The sequence below is a fragment of the Mirounga leonina genome, unplaced genomic scaffold (genome assembly GCF_011800145.1).
Source record: "Mirounga leonina isolate KUSES-001 unplaced genomic scaffold, KU_Mleo_1.0 Mir_150, whole genome shotgun sequence".
In the NCBI taxonomy this organism is placed as follows: Eukaryota; Metazoa; Chordata; class Mammalia; order Carnivora; family Phocidae; genus Mirounga; species Mirounga leonina.
Window position 1 is genome coordinate 35,352,156 of NW_023270374.1, and position 23,552 is coordinate 35,375,707.

The 23,552-nt window shown below is 51.9% G+C and overlaps 1 protein-coding gene across 2 annotated transcripts; it reads right to left on the reverse strand.

Moving 5' to 3' along the window:
• Window positions 1-219: 219 nt before the first annotated feature.
• Window positions 220-18,048, reverse strand: SDC4 (syndecan 4). 2 transcript variants are annotated; one of them, XM_035006401.1, is made up of 5 exons: window positions 17,950-18,048; window positions 5,612-5,747; window positions 4,503-4,549; window positions 3,494-3,692; window positions 220-532 (listed from the first exon to the last, which is right to left on the reverse strand). In XM_035006401.1, the coding sequence occupies exons 1-5, from the start codon at window positions 18,016-18,018 to the stop codon at window positions 381-383; spliced, it is 603 nt and encodes a 200-aa protein (XP_034862292.1). In that variant the 5' UTR covers window positions 18,019-18,048; the 3' UTR covers window positions 220-380. The 2 variants fall into 2 exon arrangements, with proteins under 2 accessions (XP_034862292.1, XP_034862294.1); XM_035006403.1 differs by lacking the exon at window positions 220-532 and adding an exon at window positions 1,040-1,124.
• Between the last annotated feature and the right edge of the window lie 5,504 nt (window positions 18,049-23,552).

A 23,552-nucleotide genomic window follows, 5' to 3' on the forward strand; every position in this document is an offset into this window, starting at 1 on the left:
AGAAGGCTGGCTGGGGGCAGAGGCCCAGAAGGACTCCTGTCCCAGCTTCAGAGGGGCTCTGGGTGAGGCATGTTCAGGATAGGGTGTAAGCTGGGCCCACATTTTAAGTATAAGATTAAGAAATGATCCAATCCCAGACCTGCCTTCAGCAAGGCCAAGTGTAACCCTATTTTTCTGCCGGGACAACCGAGGCCCAGAGAATCAAGAAGAGGCAGGCAGGAACAGAAGATGATGTCTCTTCTGACGCTTGAAACATAATCAGAGCTGGAGATGCGGACAGGTCAGCATTAGGTTGCCCTCCCCCTACCCTAACGTCCACCCTTCCAAATCCTTTGGCTTCCCTCCCCATGGAGGTCCAAGCCAGTGCCCAGGTGGGCGCTTCAGGCATAGAACTCGTTGGTAGGGGCTTTCTTGTAGATGGGTTTCTTGCCCAGGTCATAGGTGCCTTCATCCTTCTTCTTCATGCGGCACACCAGCAGCAGGACCAGGAAAACGGCGAAGAGGATGCCCACGCCGCTGCCCACGATCAGAGCTGCAGGGGAAGAATGGGGAGAGCCGTGGGTCAGGACCTCAGGTACACTGCCACTTCCCCCCAGTCAGCTCTCTCACAGCTGGACATGCTCCCCCTTGCTGTTGCTTGTGCTCGGCATGACCTCATTCACAAGACAGCAGGGGGTCACCGTAAGTCACCAAAGACCACAGCGCTAGGGCGGCAAAGCCACCATTCCAATCCGCACCTGCTGGAGCCCACAGCCAAGCACACCCCCCAGCGACAGCTTAGCACTAACTGCGCCGGGAGCCAGCAAACCGGCAGGCTGCGACCATCTGCCCGGACAGACTCCCGGCACTCCCGCGAGCTGAGTGTGCAAGCACCTACACAGACGGGCATACGCGTTCTCCATGCACACAGGCGCACGCTACCAAACACAGCTCGGACACGCGGACATGGCCGTGCTGTCTGTCACAGTGACACACTGTGGCTCCCCCTCCTACGTGTGCAGCTCGGTGTGTGCTAAGGCCTGAGACCCACTCCCATTACTCATCACTGGCTGTGTGATCGGGCAGGTTCCTTCCTCTCTCTCATTGCAAAACAGAAATCGGAGGACCTTTCTCACGCATCAGTCCTAAGGATGAAATAAATTAACCCCCCAAAAGTGCTTAGAACAATGCATGGCAGAGCCTTGGTACTCACTACTTGTAAACCTTGGTGGTTTATATGTGTGTCCCTAGCACCCTGAACTGGACCCTGGCACAACAGCGAAGTGCTTATGAAATGACTCTCCCAATTCAGCTCAGAGAGGAGCACCGGCCAAGGCTGCCTACTGGCATCAGGCAGATGCGGGCTGCTAACCTCAGGCGAACAGCTGTTTTGCAGCATGCCAGGCCACCTGAAGGGCTCTATCCTGTATGCTGAGGGGGCAGGGACACCTCACAGAATCCTTGCTGTGGCAGATTGAGTCCCCTAATTCGGTCTTCTACGGCTAAGGAGATTAATTTTCCATCCCTGCACATACTCCCAATCTATGCACAGAATGGGGGCAGAATGGAACAGAGGAGCCCAGTAAGGTTCTTTCTTGCTAAAACTCTATATGAGAAAGCAGCAACAAAATGACCCCAGGAAATACAGAAAAAGCACATGGAATGAGGTATCCCAACTCCATGACTGTTTTTATCACCTTTCCCCTCTCATAACCCCAGGCGCCTCTTATCAGGACCTTGGTCAGTGCTGGGACTCTCCACCAGGTTAAGGTTCAAGGGCAGTCTCAAAAGTGACTGTGGTCCTAGGTTCACATGCCGGGGCTACCAGTGCCTAGTTTTGTGACTTTGGACAAGTGATTTGGCTTCTCTTGAGCCTCAGTTTCCTTATCTGTAAGAGTACAGATAGCCAACCATACCTGTCCCATAGGGTTGTGGAGACTCGGTGAGGGGGGGCACATGGATCAGATGGCATCTAGTAAGCACTTGAGAAACTTCCAGGTGCACTGAGATGCTACTGGAATGGAAGGTCCCACCCCAACGAATGCAACAATATAACTTCTCACATGAAGATCTTATGCTTGTCTAATTCTCAATCGGAAGATTTAAGAGATGACCTGGCTTTGGTTCTGTCTTTTGCTATGTGACCCAAGCAAGTGGTTTGCTTTCTCCGGGCCTCGGTCTCCCCATTTATAAGACACACATGGTTGGACTAGATCAGTGGTTTTACATTTTTCTTTAAAAGCAGCAAAACCCTGAGTTGGTGAAAGCAAAACCTTAGGCTGACCCCACATATGCCAGCTAAAAGTGAAACTCTGTGTTTGAAAAAGATGGGGGAGGTTTTTACCAAATATTTTGAAGCTTAGAAGACTAAAAGGTCTCTAAGGGCCCCTCTGGTTCCAAAAGCACCCCCTACCCCTCTTTACATCGCTCAGCAAGTAGCTAAGGTAAAGGAGAAAGAACATTGGCTCCGGTATCAGGAGGCCAGGGTCAGGGCTGAGCTGGGCCCAACGTCACCTGGGGTTATATTCCCAGGGAGCCTTATCTGCAAAATGCAGGGCACAGGGCTCTTTCCTTGTACCTCAAGCCTCCTGGGAGGTGCTGGCCCGGCTGGCTGCCAGGAGACAGGAGTAACTGAGCCTGGGCCCAGGGCAGCCACTCACCAGGCTGGTTCATGCAGACAGGCCCTTGGCCTATAAAACTTGGCCAGAGAGAGAGTTCCCTCTGACAACCCGCCCCCGCGAAGCTTCGGTGATCCCAAAGCTGCCAGGGAAGGAGAGAGGGAGCCGTCCCCACCCCAGATGAAGGCCACACCTGATGCCCCACCCTGGGACAGAGATTCCACAATAGCACACCACATTCAAGAACCCTGCGGCTCTCACGTCAGGCCAAACCCTGAACCTCTCTCCTCTCCAAGGCCTCAGTGTCTTAATCTGTCATATGAAGGATCCCGGTATGCCACCTAGTATGAAAAGTCAGTGAAGACTCAATGACAGATTACACCCACAAATCAGAAAAGCGCTTTCCAGTTGGCCAAATTACTTCAGATTCTAATTTTCATGGAGTTATGATACCAACCCAAGGGGTAGAATTGTACCCATTTACAGAGGAGGAAACTGGGGCTCACCTCCCCACTGGGGTTGGAAAGCTTCTCAGCCAAGGTCACAAGGCCATCAAGTGACAGAGCAGGGGGATGGGGAGCCAGCCTAATGGGCTTTCATGGGAAGTTAACGTTTAATAATTAACTCCCCAGGTACCAACCCCAGGCTGTGCAAATGTTTTTAAAACAAGACCGAAGGACTTAAGGCAAGTGACCGACTCTCAGGCTGTTCTTTAGAAGCCTTTGATATGCAATTCTTCCTCGGCTCCACCAGGCCACTCATCCACTCAGAGCCAGCCCCTAGGGAGGTGTAGTCCTTGAGTCTCCAGGGTACCCTGGGGCCCGAGGCATCCGTGTCTACAACACTATCTCCCTCTGAGTCCTCTTCCCCTCCTAAGTCTCTGGTGAGGAGCTTACCTGCCAGAACCTCTGTCCTCTCAAAGATGCTGCTGCCCTGCGCAGTGCTGGACATGGACACCTTGTTGGACACGTCCTCGTCCCCCTCAAAGGATGAGATCCTTTTTGGGATGACCTCGTTCTCCTCCAATTCCTTGGGTTCGGTGGGGACCCAACTCCCAGGCCCTGCCCTCTCAGGGATAAAGTTATCGAGAGGCACCTGCATGGGGTGGAAGGAGGAGAGACAAACACTCAGCGTGGTCTGGGGACGAACCTGGGGCAGGGGACAGAAGCATTCAGCCAGGGAGGGAGTCTGTTTTGCCATCTTGCTGGCTGAACCAGGGGGTCCTGGGACAGAAAGCAGCACCAAACTCTCAACAACGATGCCATCGAAGGCTCACCCTCCACCTTTCCAGGTCTGTCCCAAATGGGGAATGAATAATGTGACCAAGGACGCAGGGAAGCACGTGATCCCACTCACTGCTGGTCAGTGGGTATTCGAGAATCACCACCCTGGAGGGCAGTGTGGCAGAGCTGCAGAAATTGCTTGGGACCCTGTCCCAAGGAGCTAATCAGAGGTTTGAGTCAAAGAAGCTTGCTGTAGTGTTCTAATTTTAGAAAATCAGAAAATCAGAAACAACATTTCCATCAAAAAGGGAAAAGCAGTGAACTATGATGATGCGGCCTATAAAAATGAATAGGAAGCACATTTAATCATGTGAGGAAATAAACTCACAAACTCCTGACCACTTTATATACACAAAACTGTATATACAACTTGATATTAATGTTGGGAAATACCTAGAAATGCACAGAAAAGGGGCTGGAAACACATCTAAGTGCTGACAGTGATTATCCCCTGCCGGGAGGACGGCCTACCCATGACCCACAGCGGTGCCTGCCCCCAGGGAGCCAGAGCCCCGAATAAAAGCTTTCTTGCAGAGAGAGGTTAGACCCTCACTTATGGGCCCTTCTCAACAGGTGTAGGAGAGGAGCAAGTGGGGAGAGGCAAAAGCATGTAATTACTCACCAGAGGATGGATTACTTCGGGGAAGATCTGGGGGTCCTCTGAGTCATCTGGAAGGTCAGAAAGGCTGAGTGTGAGGTCACTTCCCCTTAGATAAAGGACCTCCCCCTTCTTCAGCCATGGCTAGGCCCTCAAATGCTCAGTGTACAGCAAGTGACCATTCCCACCCCAGCTTCAGTCACCTCCTCTGTAAAATGGGCTCCGAAGACTGGGCTCTCTGGTTCTTTCACAAGTGCTCAGCAGGTAGCTGAGCAGATGCTGTCAGCTCCAAACCCCTGCTCCATAATGTATGGATCCAGGGACCACTAGCATCCCCTGGGTGCCGGCTAGAAATACAGATTCCTGGGCCCACTGAATCAGTCTGCATTTTCATAAGATCCCCAGGGGATTCCTTTGAGAAGACTCTAGACTGTAATATTAAATATTAGAAATTGCAGCATTGAAATATATCCTGAGTGCTCCGTATATGTGCCAAGAGAGCTTTAACTCAGTCCAATCCCCAACACACTGATTTACTATTTTACAGATTTGGAAACCAAGGCTCAGAGGTCACAGAGATCATCACAGCACTCTGTACGGAGGAAGGATGCTTCTGTGCAGCAGCCTGAGCCAGGGAGTCACAGAAGACCATGAACAGCCCTGCCCTCCCCGCCCCCCCCCCAGTCCAGCCACCCAAGGCCTGCACCCCTTCACCCATGCCCCCCTCTGAAGCAGGAGCTTGTTCCTGGGTCCCCACTCACACCTCTGCCCACACATGCTCCCAGGCTTTTGAGCTGCTCCTTTTCCTTTTCATAAGAAGAAAACACTATCAGTTCTTTCCAGCCCCACACCCACTAGGCCCCCAGCCACAGGCAGACAGGTCCAGGCTGGTGCTGAGAAAACCTAGAGCTACAAATGAACTCCAAGCAACAAATAACTCACCCAAGGAGGGTTGTCAGGGATGGAAAAGGGTTGATAGTTACTTTTGTTTCCTCTTTTCTGAGAGGGGAAGAGCACTGTTGGAAACCCCCCACACAAATCCAAGTCTCAAGGCGAGCTCACTACCCTGTGCTCGGTAAGGCCACTTTCCCTCCAACCCCATGAGCCCAGGCTGCCCACCAGATCCTCCATACCCAGATCTCCAGAGCCAGACAGCTCAAAATCATCAGGTTCCTGCCCAGGCCCCCCAACATCCTCGTCATCTGGTAGGGCCCCAGAAAAGTATCGGCCTTCTAGGTCTTGGGGGTCGATGACTTCGGTCTCTCGGATCTAGGGTGAAAAAGGGAGTCACGTCAGCCACATCGGTAGCCCCCTGGTGCTCTACAGCAGCCCCTGAGCCCCAAAAGGCAGTGAAGTGGGCATTCAGTAAGATAACCTGGGGTGCTGGAAGGTAATCAGGCCAGAACCTGGAGACCACCCCTCCTGGTCCCTAACTTGCTGTGTGACCTTAGGCAAATCTCTTTCCCATCCTGGGCTAATAAAAATCATAAAGTTGGTAATAATCAGAACATTAAATATTACTAGGTACTATTGACTAAGCAATTAGTATGTGTAAGTCCCTGTTCTTACCACCAAAGGCATGTCTTTAACCTCATTTTACAAAAGAGGAAACTGGGAATTTCCTTCTGACACAAGTAGCAGGTCGAAAAGAGAGAATTCAGCATCGAGCTGCCTGAATGCAGAACCACACAGGCTTGAGGATATGACGCTCCAGGGTTCTAGGATGCAAATAAAGTCACAGCTGATTCACCCGAGGCAGGGAGAGGGCTGCTGGCTCTGGTCTTGCCCAGTCCAGGACATCTTTCCCAGCTGACTCAGACTGGGCTGGGACAGCCAGGGCTGGCTCACTCACGCCCCAGGGCAGCCTCAGGCCAGGCACTGCAGACCTGGTGACTCACAAGTACGTAAGCACACTCTTGTACTCAGCTTTCCAGCATCTCCCATAGATCTCTTCTGTACCAGCACAGGGGAGGGCAAGAGAGGCATCCTGTGGATGGACCACCCACTCCAGCACCCACAAATGTCCTCAGCCCCTACCGCACGGGGACCCAGCCCATCACATCACAGCAGAATCTTAAACCCCACTTCCACCAAGAAGCTTTCAAAGGGAAAGTACAAGGTCCAGGGAGGCAAAAACTTCCCCAAGGTCCTATAAGTACATCAGCTACTCTGTTCCCATTCCCCAGAGCTCACAAGGGTAGGAAACATTCAGAATGCTTACCACCTTCCTCTTAGCTCTGGGGCTGAGGCTTCCCAAAGAACAGCCCAGAGCAAAGTTCATTCCCCCCCCCCCCCCCCATTAACTCAAATACTAAAGTGCCTGCTATTTGCCAAAAGAGTTAGGGTTTCAATGAAGTTCAATACACATTCTCCTCTTACATTCTCCTCTAAACATTACATCTCCTCTAAACATTCTCCTCTTCTTTCCCAGAGCCCCTAACTGTAGGATATTGGGGCTCTGCTCAGAACCACCAGAATTCCAGTTACAGAGGCCAGGGAGGTCCCATGCTCTCATTTCACAGAATCTGAGAGAATCTGAGCTCTGGACAAGGCAGTGACTTGCCTAAGGTCGCATAACTGAGTCAGCCAGACAACTCAGAGTGGAGAGGCCAGGTGTCTTTTTGACTGCCCCAGGCTGTCCTTCACCCAGCTAAGACTGCCAGTGACACCAGGGAAGGGGGTAGCCTGAGGAGGAATATCTGTTCCTAGGACCAGGTAAGCATTGCAGGAGAGGCCCAGGCTCTGTACTTCCTCCACTGGCTTCTGGGGAGAGGTGGGCAGGACCTGACTGTCATGCCCTCTTCCACCCCCGAGAGGGCAGAGGCTGGATTCCCGGAAGGGAGGAGGGTCAGGCCAGGGGAGAAGGCAGTGGGCACACAGCCCTCTTCCACCGGATGGGAGACTCTTTGCTGAACACTGGGCACACATGGGGGTGGGGAGCCAGAAGGGGTTAAGCCCTGGCTGGGGATGACTTCATGACTTGGGAATCAGGAGCTGCTGAGCTGCTGGTGTTGGAATTCCAGCCCCCGCACACAGCCCCGTGCCTGTGGCTTCGGTCTGGCAGCTTGGGAGGAAGGCTCCTCCGTGGTGGTTGCAAAACTGTCCCCTAGGGTGAGGTCCCTGGGCTCCTACCCCCATCTCCTGCCGCGAATTCCCCCAGGGCCCAAATCTGAAAGAGCAGGACCTTTTGAGCCCTCAGCAAATGAAGTACGTCCTCCTGATAGATCTTGTGCAGAAGTGGGCAGAAGTGGAACGGGGGCCTCAGAAAGGTTAAGTGGCTTGCCCAAGGTCACATCGGCAGAAAGTGGCCACACTGGACCAGAACCCAGGCCTGGGTCACTCAAGCCTTTAGTCACATGCGAATGAACACCTGCATGAACACGCATGTACACAGAGTGCCCGGCCACCCAAGCTGGGAGGGAGCCCTGTCAAGTGGAGGTCAAATCCAGCCCAGCAGAGAAAAAAGGTACTTTGGCCACTTGTCGACCTGGCCTGGAGACTCCCATGGGAGTCACAGCTCCAAGTCCTCCAGAGAGGGGCTGGGGTCCCAACGCTGGGCAGTTTCAGGCGGGAGACCCGCCCCACAGGGTTCTTATTCCCCGAAGCCCTGGAATGTTGTTTACACATCCTGCCCTTCTTTTACTATGTGAAAGTGTTAAGGGGTGTTTCAAAACAACCCACGGGATTAGCATGCTGATTGGCTGACAGTTACTAGCTCCGTTTCTCATTAGCCAGACAGAGGCGAAGAGAGGAGGCAGGTATGGTGGTCTCGAAACCAAAGATGAAACCCAGATTCACTGGCAGTTCAGCCCTCTTAGGGGTCGCCTGGTGATCCCTCCCCCTTCCTTTCCATACCAGGTTCCTGGGGAGGATAAACGGCTTGGCTAAGGTCGCACCAGGGGTCAGGGGCACGGCCAGGGGTAGACCCAGTCAGACACCTATCCTGGGGCTCTCCAGGCTGCATTACAGGGGCCCATGTGCCTTCCTCCAGCAAGTCCAGGGCCTGGAAGAAGCTTTGTGGGGCGTACCCATGGGAGGGCACAGGAAAGCGGATCTTTCTTCCACTCCAGAAGCACCCTCTCTGTTCCTCTCTGCCCATGACTCCTGACAAGAGGGACATTCCCACGTGGGAACCCTTTAAGACTAGGTCAGCAATGGGCAAGCATTATGGGCAAGCATCCCTTTGTGTGTATGGGCATGCCAACAGCCCTCCCTTGCCTTACCTGCTTTGCAGACAAGGCCCATTCAGTCTGGGGTACATCTGAAGAATGAGGCCACTCAGCAGCCAGACCCAGCCTTGACCAGAGAGGACCTGATCCTGCTCCCAGCTGAGCTACCCGTCTATTCTCCACTCACCCCCACCCCTGCCTGTGGATTGTGTGTTCACACAGGCACCCTCTCTGGGCCCTCGGGTCTCTTTTCTCACAGACCACAACAGAAATAGGTCAGTGGGCCTGGGTCCCACAGACCTGCTTGCCCCAGGGCTGGTGGACACCTGGGGTTGGTGCCTGGGGGTTGAGATGCTGAATGCCTTCCCAGATTATCCACAGAAGAGGGGGTAGGTGCTGTTTTGTTCCAAAGGAACTAACACCTGCCAACAGAAGGTATCCGAGGTCACTGAGCCCAACGGTCTCATTTTATAACCCAGCAAACAGATTAAAAGACAAGGGACTTTGCCAAGGTCACCCAAGCACTTGGCAGCAGAGCTGGACTTAGAACCTAGGTCTCCTGGCTTGAGGCTGGAGTTGTCCTCCCCGCCCTGCTTCAAGGATTTTGGCTGCAAAACAAAGGGTCTCAGCAAACCCACAGGCCACAGCTGTCACTCCAGACATATTCCGCATCCAGTCCTTACACTATAGGCACGAAGCTAGGAAAAGGTCACCAACCCTATCCCAAAGTCCTACAGCTTCAGTCACCAGGGAAAAGCATAGGGGCTGGGGTGACTAGCTCAAGTATCCACCACGAGCCAGGCACCAAGCTGGAGTCTTCCCTTTATGAGCTCATTTGCAACGGCCCAACGGTCTTGTAACGTGCTCCAACCATTTTGCAAGAAACTCAGGTGCAATAGTCATTTATCCAAAGTCACACAACTAGAAAGCAACGGAGCTGGGGTTTGAACCTAGATCTTTCTCAAGACCATGCCTCAGCCACAACCAGATTTCTCACTGCCACCCTCGCGTCTCCTCTCCACCCCGACCCCACACTGCCAGGCCAGGCTCCACCAGGGAGCAAACAAAGGTGAAACTGATATTGCTTAAACAAAAGAACAAAAACTTGGCTGGGGCACCAGGGAGAAGTTCAGGGTCAAGGCCTGGTTGGCTGGTGGGAGGAAAAGAGGGAGGAGAGCCTCCCCCTCCCCCCACCCTCCCCCAGCTCTGCCCTCAGGCTCCTCCCCAGCAGAGGTAGGGTCAGGGACACACTTGACCCTTCTTTCAGGAGGTGAGACCAGAAGACAACTGTGCAAGCCAAATTCAAGGGGGGGTGGGGGAGCAAGGACACTGGGCTCCAGCTACTGAATCCACCAGAGTGATTCTGACCGGAGATCCCCAAAAGCAGCCTCTGGTACAATCACTGTCTTCCCCCATCCCCCTTTCTGAAGGGTCAGATACCCCCCAGAATGAGCAAATCAGAGATCTACACCTCGGCAGAAAGGAAGGATCTGCCAGCAGAGTGGTGACCCACAAGCAAAGTACAGTCTGGCCACTTCCTAACTGCAGGAGTCTTGGAGTCTACGTCACATCTTGAACCCTCAGCTTTCTCTTTCGGTACCCAGGGCTAGGAGCACCCTGCAGGATGATGAGGATTAAGTGCAATGCATTAGTGTGTGCAAGGAATCCAGCATATGGCCTGGTACACAGCAGGTGCTCAATGAGTAGCAGCTATTATCAATCCCCACCTGCCTCCCTTCTGGCTAAAGGGATTAGTGCTCAAAGGGTCAGAGAGACCTGGGACAAGCTGTGGAAGCAGCTCCCCTGCTAGAAAGAAGGTGGTCAGTGGATCGGGGTGCGGGGGAGGGGGGGAGGGCTGTGCTTCGCAAATCGTGAATAAATACCTATAATGGGTATTTATTTTGCTTCTGGGACAACCGACCAGGTCCCTTGCAATTGCAAAGGACCCAGAGATGGGCAGAGACCACACAACTTGGAGCACTCGTTCTAAGGCGACAGAGGCATAGGAAACGCAGTTGTATTTTTCCAAAAGGAGCAAACGGAAGTGACCAGAGACGCCTGACATTCTACTGGGGGACCTGTACCCCCCGGGGTATTTACTGACCTGCCCTGGGGACAAAACAAAACAAAAAAATCCAAAAGGCAAAAAGAAACCACACACAGCCAGTGCTCTGGTACCTGGAGGGTTAAGCCAGGTCTGGGGGTGGGGGGTGGGGCTGGGGGGGGTTTCGAATGTCAGCTCTGCCCACTCCAAGGTCGGATTACTCTGAACACAATCACTCAGGAGAGAAGCCAGGCCTGGCACTGCCAGCAGCCAACTTTTCACCAACCCCCCCCCCCCCCAGGGCAAACCATTCCACAGCAAGGGCTCCAGGATGCTGGGGTGCCAGCTAGGAATGGGGCTGGGGGTGGGGTCCTGCATTCTGGACATCCTCCTGCCAGCAGGTGATGGAGATTTCCCCACTGGGCCTCAGTTTGCCCACCTGTAAAAGGTTCTCAAAGAGACAAGCCTCTGTCTGTCTCAGGGCCTGGTAACCAAGCTGGGCACTGCTCCGATTACCGCTGGAGACAGCTGGGAGGGGGCTGGCTCCCCAAGGGCCGCAGAGACAGAAGTGCATTGAAGCTGGGACTTGTAATCTAGGCAGCAGATCCGAAGTCCCTGCTGGATCTACGGGCGGGACGTAAACAAGCCTCCTGTGTTCTCAAGAGCAAAGTCGATAGCCTTGTCTCGGCTGATTAGATCAGCCCTGGGTGCTGGCTTCCTGCCCCTTCCCAGCCTCCCCCTTCCACAACCCGCCCCCGTGAGGAAGCCACTGCTCCAGACCAGGTCAGTCTGTCCCACAGACGTCTCCCAGCCGGTCTTTCCCCGGGCAAGGAGTGTCCCCACTCCCTGTGACTGGCCACGGGTCATCCCTGCCCCCATGGCCTGAGGTCCGAGTGGTACAGCCAGCCCTGCAGGCCTGGCCGCGACCAGCGGGCTCCACCAAGTCACTGTTTCCACACTCACCAGCCCTTCCCTGCCTCCCCTTTCCATTACCCCAGGTGTCACCTGACTAGCCAGCCTCTGTGCCAGAGAAAACTGGGGCAAGCGGAGCTCCCAGCCTACAGGGTGGGGGAGGGGAGAGGCAGACTGGGGGGGGCGGCCTGAGTAGGAGGGACTGGCCAGAGGGTGGGGGAGGTAACTGGGGGCACAGACGAGGTGGTAAAAAGTAGCAGGGAGGGGCGCCTGGGTGGCTCAGTCGTTAAGCGTCTGCCTTCGGCTCAGGTCATGATCCCAGGGTCCTGGGATCGAGCCCCGCATCGGGCTCCCTGCTCTGAGGGAAGCCTGCTTCTCCCTCTTCCACTCCCGCTGCTTGTGTTCCCTCTCTCGCTGTCAAATAAATAAAATCTTTAAAAAAAAAAAAAAAAAAGTAGCAGGGATGGTAGGGGGTACCGTAGAAGGCCAAAGCTGGGAAGAACTGTTCAAATCACAAAGTGATCTCCTGGGGACTCCTGGAGCCCTCTGGAAAGGATAAAAAAAGTTTTGAACCCCAAGAACTGTAACTACCGGTTTACATTTTTGGCATGCACTCAGATACCACCTCCCTGAAGCCAACATCTGGCCCCGGGGAAGAGCCCTCGTCTAGCCACTAAGAATAAACCAAGATCAAGCCAGCACTTAACAAGTTTGCCAAACACCGATTATGACCCTTGAGTGACACAGGGGTGTTTTACTGAGGACACACTGGTGAAGTGACTTATTAACTAACTGCATGTCCTTGGGTGAGCAGCAGAGCCGGGATGGTGACTCAGGTTTTTCTGGCTGTGAAATGTACCCACTTCCAGTCACCCTGCCTCTAGCAGACAGGGCCAAAGGGCCTGGCCAGGTGCAGGGACGTTCCTGAAGGTCACCAGTGAGTCAGGCTTCCAGTACTACTAGGGTTAAATCAGGCCCCAACTGTTGACACAGGCCTTCTCCTCCCTCTCTAGGGGCCCATGTACTGAAAATCTACCGTCTTTTCAGACACTGTACCTTCCCGGCCACCATCAAATCCCCTCTCCAAGGCCAGAGTGCTCCTTGCAATTCACTCAGCCTCCGTAGGCCTAGAAACTCTGCCCCTCCAACTGAGGAGGGTGACCCTGTTCTGGGCTTTGTCCAGGTGGTCCTGTACCCTTAGCAAACCCCCATCCCCCTCCAGGCCGCAAACAGCTCAGCGAGGGGTTCCTACAGATCCCAGCAGGAGGGGTGGGGCTGCTGAGAACTGGTTCTTTTTTTTTTTTTTTAAAGATTTTATTTATTTATTTGAGAGAGAGAGAATGAGAGAGAACACATGAGAGGGGATAGGGTCAGAGGGCAAAGCAGACTCCCTGCCAAGCAGGGAGCCCAATGCGGGACTCAATCCCGGGACTCCAGGATCATGACCTGAGCCGAAGGCAGTCGCTTAACCAACTGAGCCACCCAGGCGCCCAAGAACTGGTTCTTGTTTAAATATAAACAGATCTGATAATTAGCAAACAGCCCACTTCTGAAACAAACAAACAGGAGATTTGAACTCTATCGGCCCCACCCTGGACTCCTCCCTTCCCACCTTGCAGCTGTTGGGAGGGAAGGAGTGTTCCAAGGGCCCTGGGAGTGGGATCCTCAAAGGTACAGGGCCACCTGGCATCCCTGTCACTAAGAATGCGGCCTCCCAGTGAGATTTACCTGCAGCCTTGTCACCTCCTAGCAGCCTCACAACTCCCAGGAAGCAGAGGCCAGGGAGACTGGGTGACATGCCCACAGCCATGTAGCTAGTAAGGGGTGGACTTCACACCCCTGCAAGTTAGGTCTGCCGGGCCCCAGCCACTTCCAGACAGCAAGAAGAGGGCATCGGAGAAATCAGAGGTTCCTGAGGTGTGCCATCGTATGTGGGCTGCCCCAGCCCTGCTCTAGGAGCTCAAGAGCTTTCAGGCAAACAAAACGCTACCTTCTCTGCACAGGTCCGAAGACCAATTCTGAAGACTGGCTGAATTCGCACCCTGTCAAAGCCCACCAGTAGGCAAGGCACTGGGAAGGTCTGAGGCCTAGGACTAGCATTTCCTGTACATCCCCTCAAAGACTGGGGCGCTGAGACACTATCTTTAATGGGCTCTCAGAGGACAAGGTAAACTCTGGAGCCCATTCCAACACCCCCACCAGAGTCATCCTATGAGCCAAGAGGTTGAAAGGAAATGGGGGACTCAGGCCAGCCACCACTCTCCTCCAGTGAATCACAGGCCCTGTCCAGCCCCTTCCCCCGATTTTAAATGGTCATTTGGAAATCACACCCAGCAGTCCAGGAGGCTGAGAACAACTAGGAGCCAATTCCTCCCAAGAGGGAACTGGGGCGGGAAGCCCAGCCTGGCTCTTCATGGCTCCTCATTCAGGACAGCCCAGCACTCCAAGTCCTTGGAAAAGCCCTCTGTTTCCAGGAGCTGGGGATGGCGGGAGCTGAATGTCTCCACCCCCCAGCTTCTCCTCTTGTTTAGGATCTTTACCAAGGGGACCAAGAAAGCATCCCTCCCCCCACGGGTGTGTTTTCAGGGCAGGAAGGACCCTTGGAGGGCTTTAGTCCAAGGTGGGCTTATTATAGAGTTGGGGACACGGAAACCCAGAGGTAGGGCACATTTGCTCAAGGTCACCTTGCAGTTCAGAAGCAGAACTCAAGTTATCTGCCTTCAAACCCAGCCAATTTCCTCATATGGAATGTTCTCTGAAAATGCTCAAAACCAGACTCCTTGTATTATCAGAGAGACCTGGTTCTGACCTTGGCAAGCCACTGTCTACCTCTGAGCATCAGTTTCTTGTAAAAATGTAGATAATAAAACCTACCTCACAATATCCCTGGAAGACCTTCCTATTAGTGATAAATAACCTCAATGCACCTTTTAGAAGGAAGTTACATGCATGAAGTTATTCATTCATACAAACATTTCCTGAGTACTAACTAAGGGACAAGTATTTCACTGAAGATGAATAGAGCAGAAATCCTCCCACCCCCACGCCCTCGCCCGGTGTGGGTGGAAGTGGTATGTGTGATGGGGATGGGGAGGGCTGGGCTTACGACTCAGAATTTGGTGGGATATATGTATTAATTATCTCACAAACTAAGTTTCTTCAAGGGAGGGAATGCCTTAGATGTCTAAGGTTTCTACAGTCCCTTTCAAAGAGTAGGTATTTAATTATTAACAGAATACTTGGGCTGAAAATGGCATTCAAGGTCATTTGTTTCAAACCCCATTTTACAGATGGGGGAATATCAACCTCACAGAACCCTCTAAACCATGGCCCAAATATCCTTAGTGGTTCTCTGGGCTTCTAAGAATTCCAAAGAGCTCTCACTGGCCACTCAAGGGTCCCAGAGCCCCTGGGCTTCTGCCCCACTGCTACCTCGGTACAATCAAGGAGAGAATTCTCAAGGAGACCAGAAACATCTCTAAGCTAAAATACACTTCCCCAGAACCCACTGGGCCTGGTGCCACATCAGCAGGCTGTGCCCCTGGGGAGCAACACCTCTGGGGGGGTGGTCTGGCTCCCCAAACAAGGTTATCTTTAATTGGCTGGAGAAGGAGTGGCAGGAAGGCAGTTCAGGGGAATGCTCCCAGCTGGACAGGAAGAACTGGTTTGGGATAGCAAGCCCTGCCAGGGAAGAGGCTGGCTGCTCAGACTGGGTTCCCTTCCCAAAACTTGTGGCACCAAGCCCTCGGGGTGGGGGTAGGGTACCATCCAAGGGGAGGGCAGGCCTTTGGCTTAAACCTAAAACTTGGGGAGGGCCTCAGTAGCACTATTGGAGGGAGACCTCAGTGCCCTCATCTGTAAAGTAGGCATAATATAATCCCCACATGCTGGGCTTTTCATGAGGATAAAATGCACCAGACCTGGCATTTGGAAAGCACTCAACAAATCATAACTGCAATCAGAAAATCCCTTCTCCCGGGGCGCCTGGGTGGCTCAGTCGTTAAGCATCTGCCTTCCGCTCAGGTCATGATCCCAGGGTCCTGGGATCGAGCCCCGCATCGGGCTCCTTGCTCTGCAGGGAGCCTGCTTCTCCCTCTCCCACTGCCCCCGCTTTGTTCCCTCTCTCGCTGTGTCTCTCTCTGTCAAATAAGTAAATAAAACCTTTAAAAAAAAAAAAGAAAGAAAGAAAATCCCTTCTCCCTGGGCCTGTTTTCTCCACCTGCAAAAAGAAGGCAGACCTCTCCATCATATCTATTCAGCTATGACTAGGTCTGATTTTTCCGGCCACAACCTTGGCAGGAAGGGGACAGGGGAGGGAAAGGGGGAAGCCCTGTGACCCAATTAGAGGTGGAAGGTCTGTGACATTCGCCAGGACACCTCTCTCCGGAAGCAGCTGCTCAGGGCCTACTTCTCCCCAGCTGATGGGTCACCATGCGCAGGGCTGACCCAGCTGCCCTTCCCCAAACCATATCCTTCCGATGGCCCCCAGGACACAGCTGTCTGCTGCTCACCCTGAAGCACCTGCAGACTCAGCAGCCCCTGAACCGGGACTGCCATGTGACTGTCCACGCAATGACCTCACAACCTCCCGGGCCTTTCTTTTTCCCCCCACACACTGCCCAGGCCAACAGGACCCAACCTGGCATTCCTTCAGCTGTCTCCCCAGCTGCTTGACTCCAACACATCTCTCAGCGCCTAGTTCAGAGCATCGTACCAGGGAGCAGCAGGTGTAGGTTGGAGTCCTGGCTCAGACACTAACCTTTCGGTCAGGTTGCCCTTAGTTTGGGGAAGTCATTATCTCACTCTGGGCCCGTTTCCTTCCACCTCAGAATTTCCTGAGGCTGGCCAGCCCCCAATCTCAACAGATTCTAAACTCTTGAGTTACCTGAGGATGGGACAAGGGCAGCCACTCAGAAAACATCAGACTGCAGCTTATCATAGGAGCAGGAACTTGGAAGCCTGGCTGCCTAAATTTGAATGACTCAGACCCTTATTTGCTGTGCGACCTTGGGTAAGTCAGCTAACCTCCTCAGCCTCAGGACCAATTTAAGAACAGTAAACTGCCGGGTTGTCAGAATTAAGCTAGTTGACAGGCCCTTAGAACAGCCAGTAAAAAGCTATTAGAACACCATAAAGCACACCATAAGCGCTAAATGTTTGCTATCATCACTGCTGGCCTGCAATTGTGCTGGCAGGTTATTCTCAGGGTCTCATTCCTCAACAGAAGCTGCCAGGCAGACAGGACTTTTCCCTAAGCCCAGAGAAAAAGAAGTCCCATAAAGGAATCGACAATGATTAAACTCCACAGACTTGCTCCCCCTAAAAACGGGGTCTTAAGGGCATGAAGGGGGCACAGAGCTGGGGTTCTTGGAGGGGGGTCCGATAGCCTCTCCCATCAATTCCCGTCCACCCAACCTCCTAGATGAAATTGCCACCCTCCTCCCCCCACTGGCCGCTGGGATGAATGGAGCTTCTGGTGGCCTACGGCTTTGTAAACTAGGACAGGGAACGGCGGGCAGTGAGGAGAGCTTCTCGGGGCTGAGACCTTCTCTCCCCCAAACCCCTTTACCCCACTCAAGGTGGGTACTCCGATTTCCCGTGCGCAGTTCAGCAGAAATAAACAGTATTCTCGCAGAACGCAGAGGTTCAACTCTTTGATGAAGTGCTGAGCCCAAACCATCCCTCCCGTCCGCTCTTGAAGTATCAAGAGTCCCAACTTTGTAGGGACCCTAAAGAAGCACTGGTCATCTCCTGCGGCGCTCCCCCAAGCCCGTTGTGCAGATGGGGAAACTGACACTCAAAAGGGGCAGGGCCTTGCTCTGTCACAAGCCAGTGGCAGGGCTGGGGCCAGACCTGAGGTCAGGGCTCAGTTCTTCACTCCCCGGTGTGTGAAACATGGCCCCCGCACACCCGAACCCCCTCCCCGTTCCGAGTACACGCAGCCCCCTCGTCCCCAGGCCCTGTAGGATTCTAGAGCCGCAGCTGTGGGAGCTTACGGAGGGCGAGCAGGGGGGATCCAGGACTCGGAGCCTGCCCCAAGATCACCAGGGAAGGGCGCGAGTGTGGGGGGAGAAGAGGTGACACCGGCTTAGTCACGTCCGAGCCTGGAGCGCGCGGCGGGGCCGAGGCCAGGGGAGGCGGGAAGAGCAACAGGCTGGGGCGCACGTTCGCGCGGGGGAGCCACCCCGGCCCGGCGCCTCCCCGTGACCCCAGAGCCAAGTTTCCAGCAAAGTTTCCCCGGCCTCGGCGTCTAGCTGGGGAAGGCGCGGCCCCCTGAACCCCCTTTTCCAGGCCCCCAGGAACAAAGGAGGCACCGGGCCGCCCCCCGGGATCCCCCAGTTCCTACCGATTCGGCAGCGGTGGCGGGGGCGCCCACGAGGAGCAGCAGCAGCGCAAGCAGGCGGGCGAGAGCCATGGCACCGCGGTCCGCACAGGGCGCGCAGGCGAGTGGCACGGGCGGGCGTGCGGCCCCGTCTTATAGGCGGTGGCCGGCCCCGCCCCGGCCCCGCCCCGCCCCGCCGCCGCACCCCGCCCGGAATTCCCCTGCGAAAGCTGGGCCTCGGGGCGCTGCGCCCGCCCACGCGGCTGGAAACCCCGAGGGATCCGCCCGGCGCGCGCCCGCCCGCTCCCGATCAACCCCGAGTCTCTGTCCCGTTTATTTCTTTGATGCCCTGCCAGGCAGGTCCCCAGAGATCACTGCGTCTAACCCCGTTTTATACCCGGGGAAGTTGAGGACAGGGACTTGCCCAGGGGCTTCAGTTTAGACCAGCCCTCCTTAAACCCGGTAACGCTCCCCTCGGAGGGTACGGAACACATTCCAAACGGGACGTGAACATGCATAGCCTTAAGGGGTCAGTAAACGTTTTCTTTAAAGAGCTAAATGTTTTCGTCTTTGCGGGCCATTCGGTCTCTTGCAATACTTAACTCAAACTCCAAACTCCGGCATCGTAGCTCGAAAGGAAAGCATCCTTGTTTTGAATTTTCCCCCAATCATTTAAAAATGTAAAAGCCATTCTTAGCAGCAGGCTGAACAAAAACAACCAATGGGCAGACTTTTTGGTCTTAGGATGGCTGACCTCTGCTTCAAGGGACTCGTTTTCCGGATTTGGAACTTTAGAAAAAGTTTGATCTCTTTCAGAACTTAGTCTGCAAGTCTATCTCAGATCTGCTTCCACCCTTTGTAAAAGAAAGTTGTGTGTCTGCCTTACCCCTGCAATTCTCCCAAGCAATAGGGAAGGAATGGAGGTGGGAATCCTCTGGGGCTCCCAGGTACAGATACTGTTGGAATTATTAGGGGGAAGCATCCTATGATAATCAGTCAAGTACCAAATTTGCCTAGACTTCTCTCTCACCTTGACTGATTTCCATATGTATCTTTCTAAGGCAGGGGCATGGCTTAATAATCAGAGTATTTTGGCCTCTGTTGGCAAACTGTGAATTCATACACTTCGTGGAGTAGAGAGTTGGGAACGATCTCTCCTCTTCCCCCCCTTAATTATTATCAAAGGTTGAAAATATCATGCTCCAGAGATCCTTGACAGTAAAGCAAGTTTCAAATGCCGACCATATTTTACCCCACGGATTTAAAGGTAAGCAATTTTTTCCAGCTACTCCCCTAGGATTGAGAAATAAACTGAGAAAATGAGTGAATTTCACGTCAGAGTAAGAAATACTTTCCAAAGTCGGATGGTTTTTGCAATCCTTGCTTTCCACACAATTGAAGGAGGGCCTAATCTAGTTGTCAGTACATAGATCGTTAAAATAATTTTTGGTGATAGATCACTATGCGATTTTGGTTATCTGTCAACACATCACTATAACAAAACTCCTTTTGTTCCCACCAACTTCTTACAGCCAGTGGTGTGCTAGTATATGTTTAATAATAGATTGGGGGAAGCAGGAAGTGCTAATTTGTACCATTTGCCCATTTCTGTGGTATAAATACTCCCACCTTAGCTGATTTCAAGCTCCCAGTGTGATGTCATTGAACATGGAGTTGGTTAGAGACTAGCAGTATTTCTACCACATAGAGTGCAAAATAATAGGCGCAAATAATATCAAGAGCATAGATAACAATAAGATATAGTGAAGTAATTAGGAAGTAATGAGTCTTGAGTACAAAGTATTTCCTTTGTTTTTAATATGCTTAATTGTAAGTTGACACAATTTAATTTTTAGTAATGGTCATGTTCCCTAAGGTGCCTAGCCTCTGTGGGTGCCTGTACCATCCACAAATTTCCTAAAAATTGAACCAGTAGAATCTGACTCTCGTACACCCCTGCTTGATAGCTATAAATAATTAAAAGTAGGAATAATATTATTGCCAAAGCCTGTTCTCATTCTTGCACAAACAGTAGCCCTCCAGGGACACGTGGACTAATGGGGGAGGAAACATTAACCAGTTTTACTTTTTTTTTTTTAAGATTTTATTTATTTATTTGACAGAGAGAGAGACACAGCGAGAGAGGGAACACAGCAGGGGGAGTGGGAGACGGAGAAGCAGGCTCCCCGGAGGAGCAGGGAGCCCGATGCGGGGCTCGATCCCAGGATCCTGAGATCATGACCTGAGCTGAAGGCAGACGCTTAACGACTGAGCCACCCAGGCGCCCCTCATGTAAATGTATTTTAAAGTGAAGTTCCTTGTGACACAAAATTTTTTAAAAGATTGATTGATTGATTGATTAATTTGAGAGAATGAGCAGGAGGGGAGGGGCAGAGGGAGAGGGAGCGGCCAACTCCCTGCTGAGCAGGGAGTCCGATGTGGGGCTCGATCCCAGGACCCTGGGACCGTGACCTGAGCCGAAGGCAGACGCTTAACGACTGAGCCACCCAGGCGCTTGTGAGCCTGTGCTTTCTTTTCTTTTCTTTTCTTTTTTTTTAAGATTTTATTTATTTATTTGACAGAGAGAGACACAGCGAGAGCAGGAACACAAGCAGGGGGAGTGGGAGAGGGAGAAGCAGGCTTCCCGCCAAGCAGGGAGCCCGATGCGGGGCTCGATCCCAGGACTCTGGGATCATGACCTGAGCCGAAGGCAGATGCTTAACGACTGAGCCACCCAGGCGCCCCAGTTTTACTTTTTTTTATTTAATAATTATTTATCAAAATTTGTAGAACTGGTTTCACCAGTGTAGACATATGTCAGATTGCACACTTTAAATATGTAGAGTTTATTTTATTTCAGTTATATCTCCAAAAAACCGTTAAAAACCCTTTTAGGACTTCAAAAAATTGTAATGTATTTACACTGTTTTGATCAATTGCATTTTTACGATAATTGTAATGATTGAAAATTTTAAAGCTGGTTTTTGGTCATAGAAGGTAAAATAATGGGGGCGCCTGGGTGGCTCAATCGTTCAGCGTCTGCCTTCGGGTATCTTCGGGTATCAAATTGCTAGGATATTTAATTCAACTGGACACGTTTAAAAGAATGACATAAACATTTATTTTTGAGTGTATGAATTTATAATATGTCATAAATTGTAGCCTTTGCAACTATTTAAACTCTCGATGATAAAAGGTTAGCTGTCAACTAAAAGTGTGCCAGGAAGTACATAGTTGTTCAATAATCATTTGGAAAGCACACTAACAAAAAAAATTGAATACTGCCAGTTTAGACAGCAGAAGCTCTTCTATAAAACCATCCCAACCTCCTGAAACAAAGGAATTCATTTCCCCTTCGAGTTCTGAGAATTTCTCCGAAGGCATGAAACATGTTTGAATGTGTTTATTTGTAGATTTGTGGGGTTTTAACCTGTGCTTCTTGGATTGCGGACAAGGGGGAACATGGATGGTCACTAATTCCATAGGGTATGTGTCTCTATGCAAATTCCTGGGGCAAGAAACTTCAGATTCTCTCTTCACAACCCCCAAGAGGTTAAAAACAATTTGAGCAGAACCTGAGGCCTTTTAAGACGTCTTAATGGGTTCTTCTTTGGCTCCCACAAAACAAAATGCAGTAATCAAAGGTTTAGTGAACTGGATTGATGTCCCTAATTCCCTACATGGGACTGAAGTAAAACACAACAGAACAAAACAAGAAGCCAACCAAGCAAACAAAAACCACCCGGGTATCAGGGCCAGAGGTTCTTGATTAAAATCCTGTTTCCAGCACTTGCCAGTTAGAGGAAAGTTTGAAAGTCCCTTTGCTCCTCAGTGACATGGAGGATAAAAGACCTATCTCTTGGGGTAATTAGGAGGATGAAATAAGGTGAAGTGCTGGGTACCAAGTCCATGCCCCCTACATTATGGTGCTTCCTTATTTTCTACCTCTGAGGTGGAGGGAGCCTGGGGGATAGCATGGGCCACACACCGATCCTCCTCCCAGCTTCCTTTCAAGCAAAGAGAAGTGATTGGGGAGTCAACAGGCAGCAGATGGCTGAAATCTGGCCTATAACTGGAGTAAAACTGCCCCTCTCCCTTTTCTCAGGCATCCTAGGCCAGAGGTCACCGAGGCTGGGTATACACCTGGAGCATCCAGAGATGTTCAACCCAAGAAACTACAACTAACCCTGTCCTTAATGGCCCAGCTCAAGTGCCTCCTCTCCTGGAAGGCTTCTCAAAACCTTCTCACCTTTTCCTTCTAGCGCTCCTCTCTCCTTCCCCTGAGACCCCTGTCACTCCATCTGCCCCTCTCCTTGGGCAAACATCCCTTTCTTTCTTATGTTGGATATTAAGGGCACAGACTTCAGGGTCAGAGAGATCTGGACTATAATCCTCGTTGTGTGACCCGAGACAAGACACTTTACCTCTCTGTGCCTCGGTTTCTCTTTAGTAACTTGGGAGCTGTGCACGTTGAGAGTATGGTGCTTAGCACAACACCCACCACAAAAAAATGATACCCGTTTTTATGATCACAGAGGTCTTCCTCTAAGAGTCTTGAGTTGGGGAGCTTTCTTGCCAAAAGCTCCTCACACAAAGTAAGTAACAGGTAATCATGTCACTATTTTCAGAACAGCTGAGAGAGTGGGCGTGGGGCTCTCTCTCCCAGAATGGTGCCAACCCTCTTTGGTCTTCCTCACTCCATGCAAATCTCTCTCAATCTCCAGATAATGACAGCCTGGAGTTTCCAGAGGCCATGGAATGCCCAGCCTCTGCCCTGCATAACTGCAGAACCTGGGAACACTGGACAAGGAAGGGCCCTCCCAGACCATTCACCCCAACAGCGCTCCCATTGTAAGACAGGCAAACCAAGGCCCACATGGTGAGTCAGCACCCACTGGAGGGATGGTAAAGAATTCTAAAAATAGCCCCACCCTCTCCATTCATTTTCTCCTTGCTTTGCATTATTTATTTATTTATTTTTTGTCATAACACTTTCCTCACCTGACATCATGTCTTTATTGTTTTCCTTGTTTATCATCTCTTTCCCCACCAGATATAAGCTCCATGAGAGCAGGGACATTGTCTTGTGTGTGGATGGATCCCTAGCATCTTGCCCAAGATCTGGCACAGGTCAGTGTCCAGTAAATGTTTGTTGTATAGATAAATGAATGAATGCCATTTGGATGTTTGTCCTTAGAGATTCAGACACAGGTATTCACTCATTTGCTCATCTATCCAATAAACATTTGATGAACGTCTTCTCTATGAGAGGTTTTTTGAAAAATCCTGGTGAATGAGACACTGCCCTTGCTCTCCAGCAGCTCCCTGATTAGGGAACAGTAGCCACCAGTGGCTAAGGACCTATCATATGCCAAGTTCTGTGCTGGCAACTTTATGTACATCTTCTCTGTATGTGCATCTACTGCAGTTGCAAAGAATCATGTCTCACTCCAGACTCCTTAAGACAAAAGGGCTTGGGGCTTATTAGAAGGATACAGGAGGGCTAAAGACTAAAACAGAAAGGAAGACATCAAGAACTGAGATGACTCCAGGGACTGGCCATCTTACCTCTAGCTTGCAAAGCCTGCATGGTCTTTATTTGAGGGTGTCTCTTCTTCCTGGATGTG

Excerpts from the sequence above, each read along its gene's own strand:
- SDC4 (XM_035006401.1), bottom strand. The coding sequence starts at position 18,018 with ATGGCTCTCGCCCGCCTGCTTGCGCTGCTGCTGCTCCTCGTGGGCGCC. Across the intron at positions 3,693-4,502 it reads CCGAAGTAATCCATCCTCTG|GTGCCTCTCGATAACTTTAT; the intron begins GTGAGTAATTAC and ends CACCCCATGCAG. Across the intron at positions 533-3,493 it reads GAGGACAGAGGTTCTGGCAG|CTCTGATCGTGGGCAGCGGC; the intron begins GTAAGCTCCTCA and ends CTTCCCCTGCAG.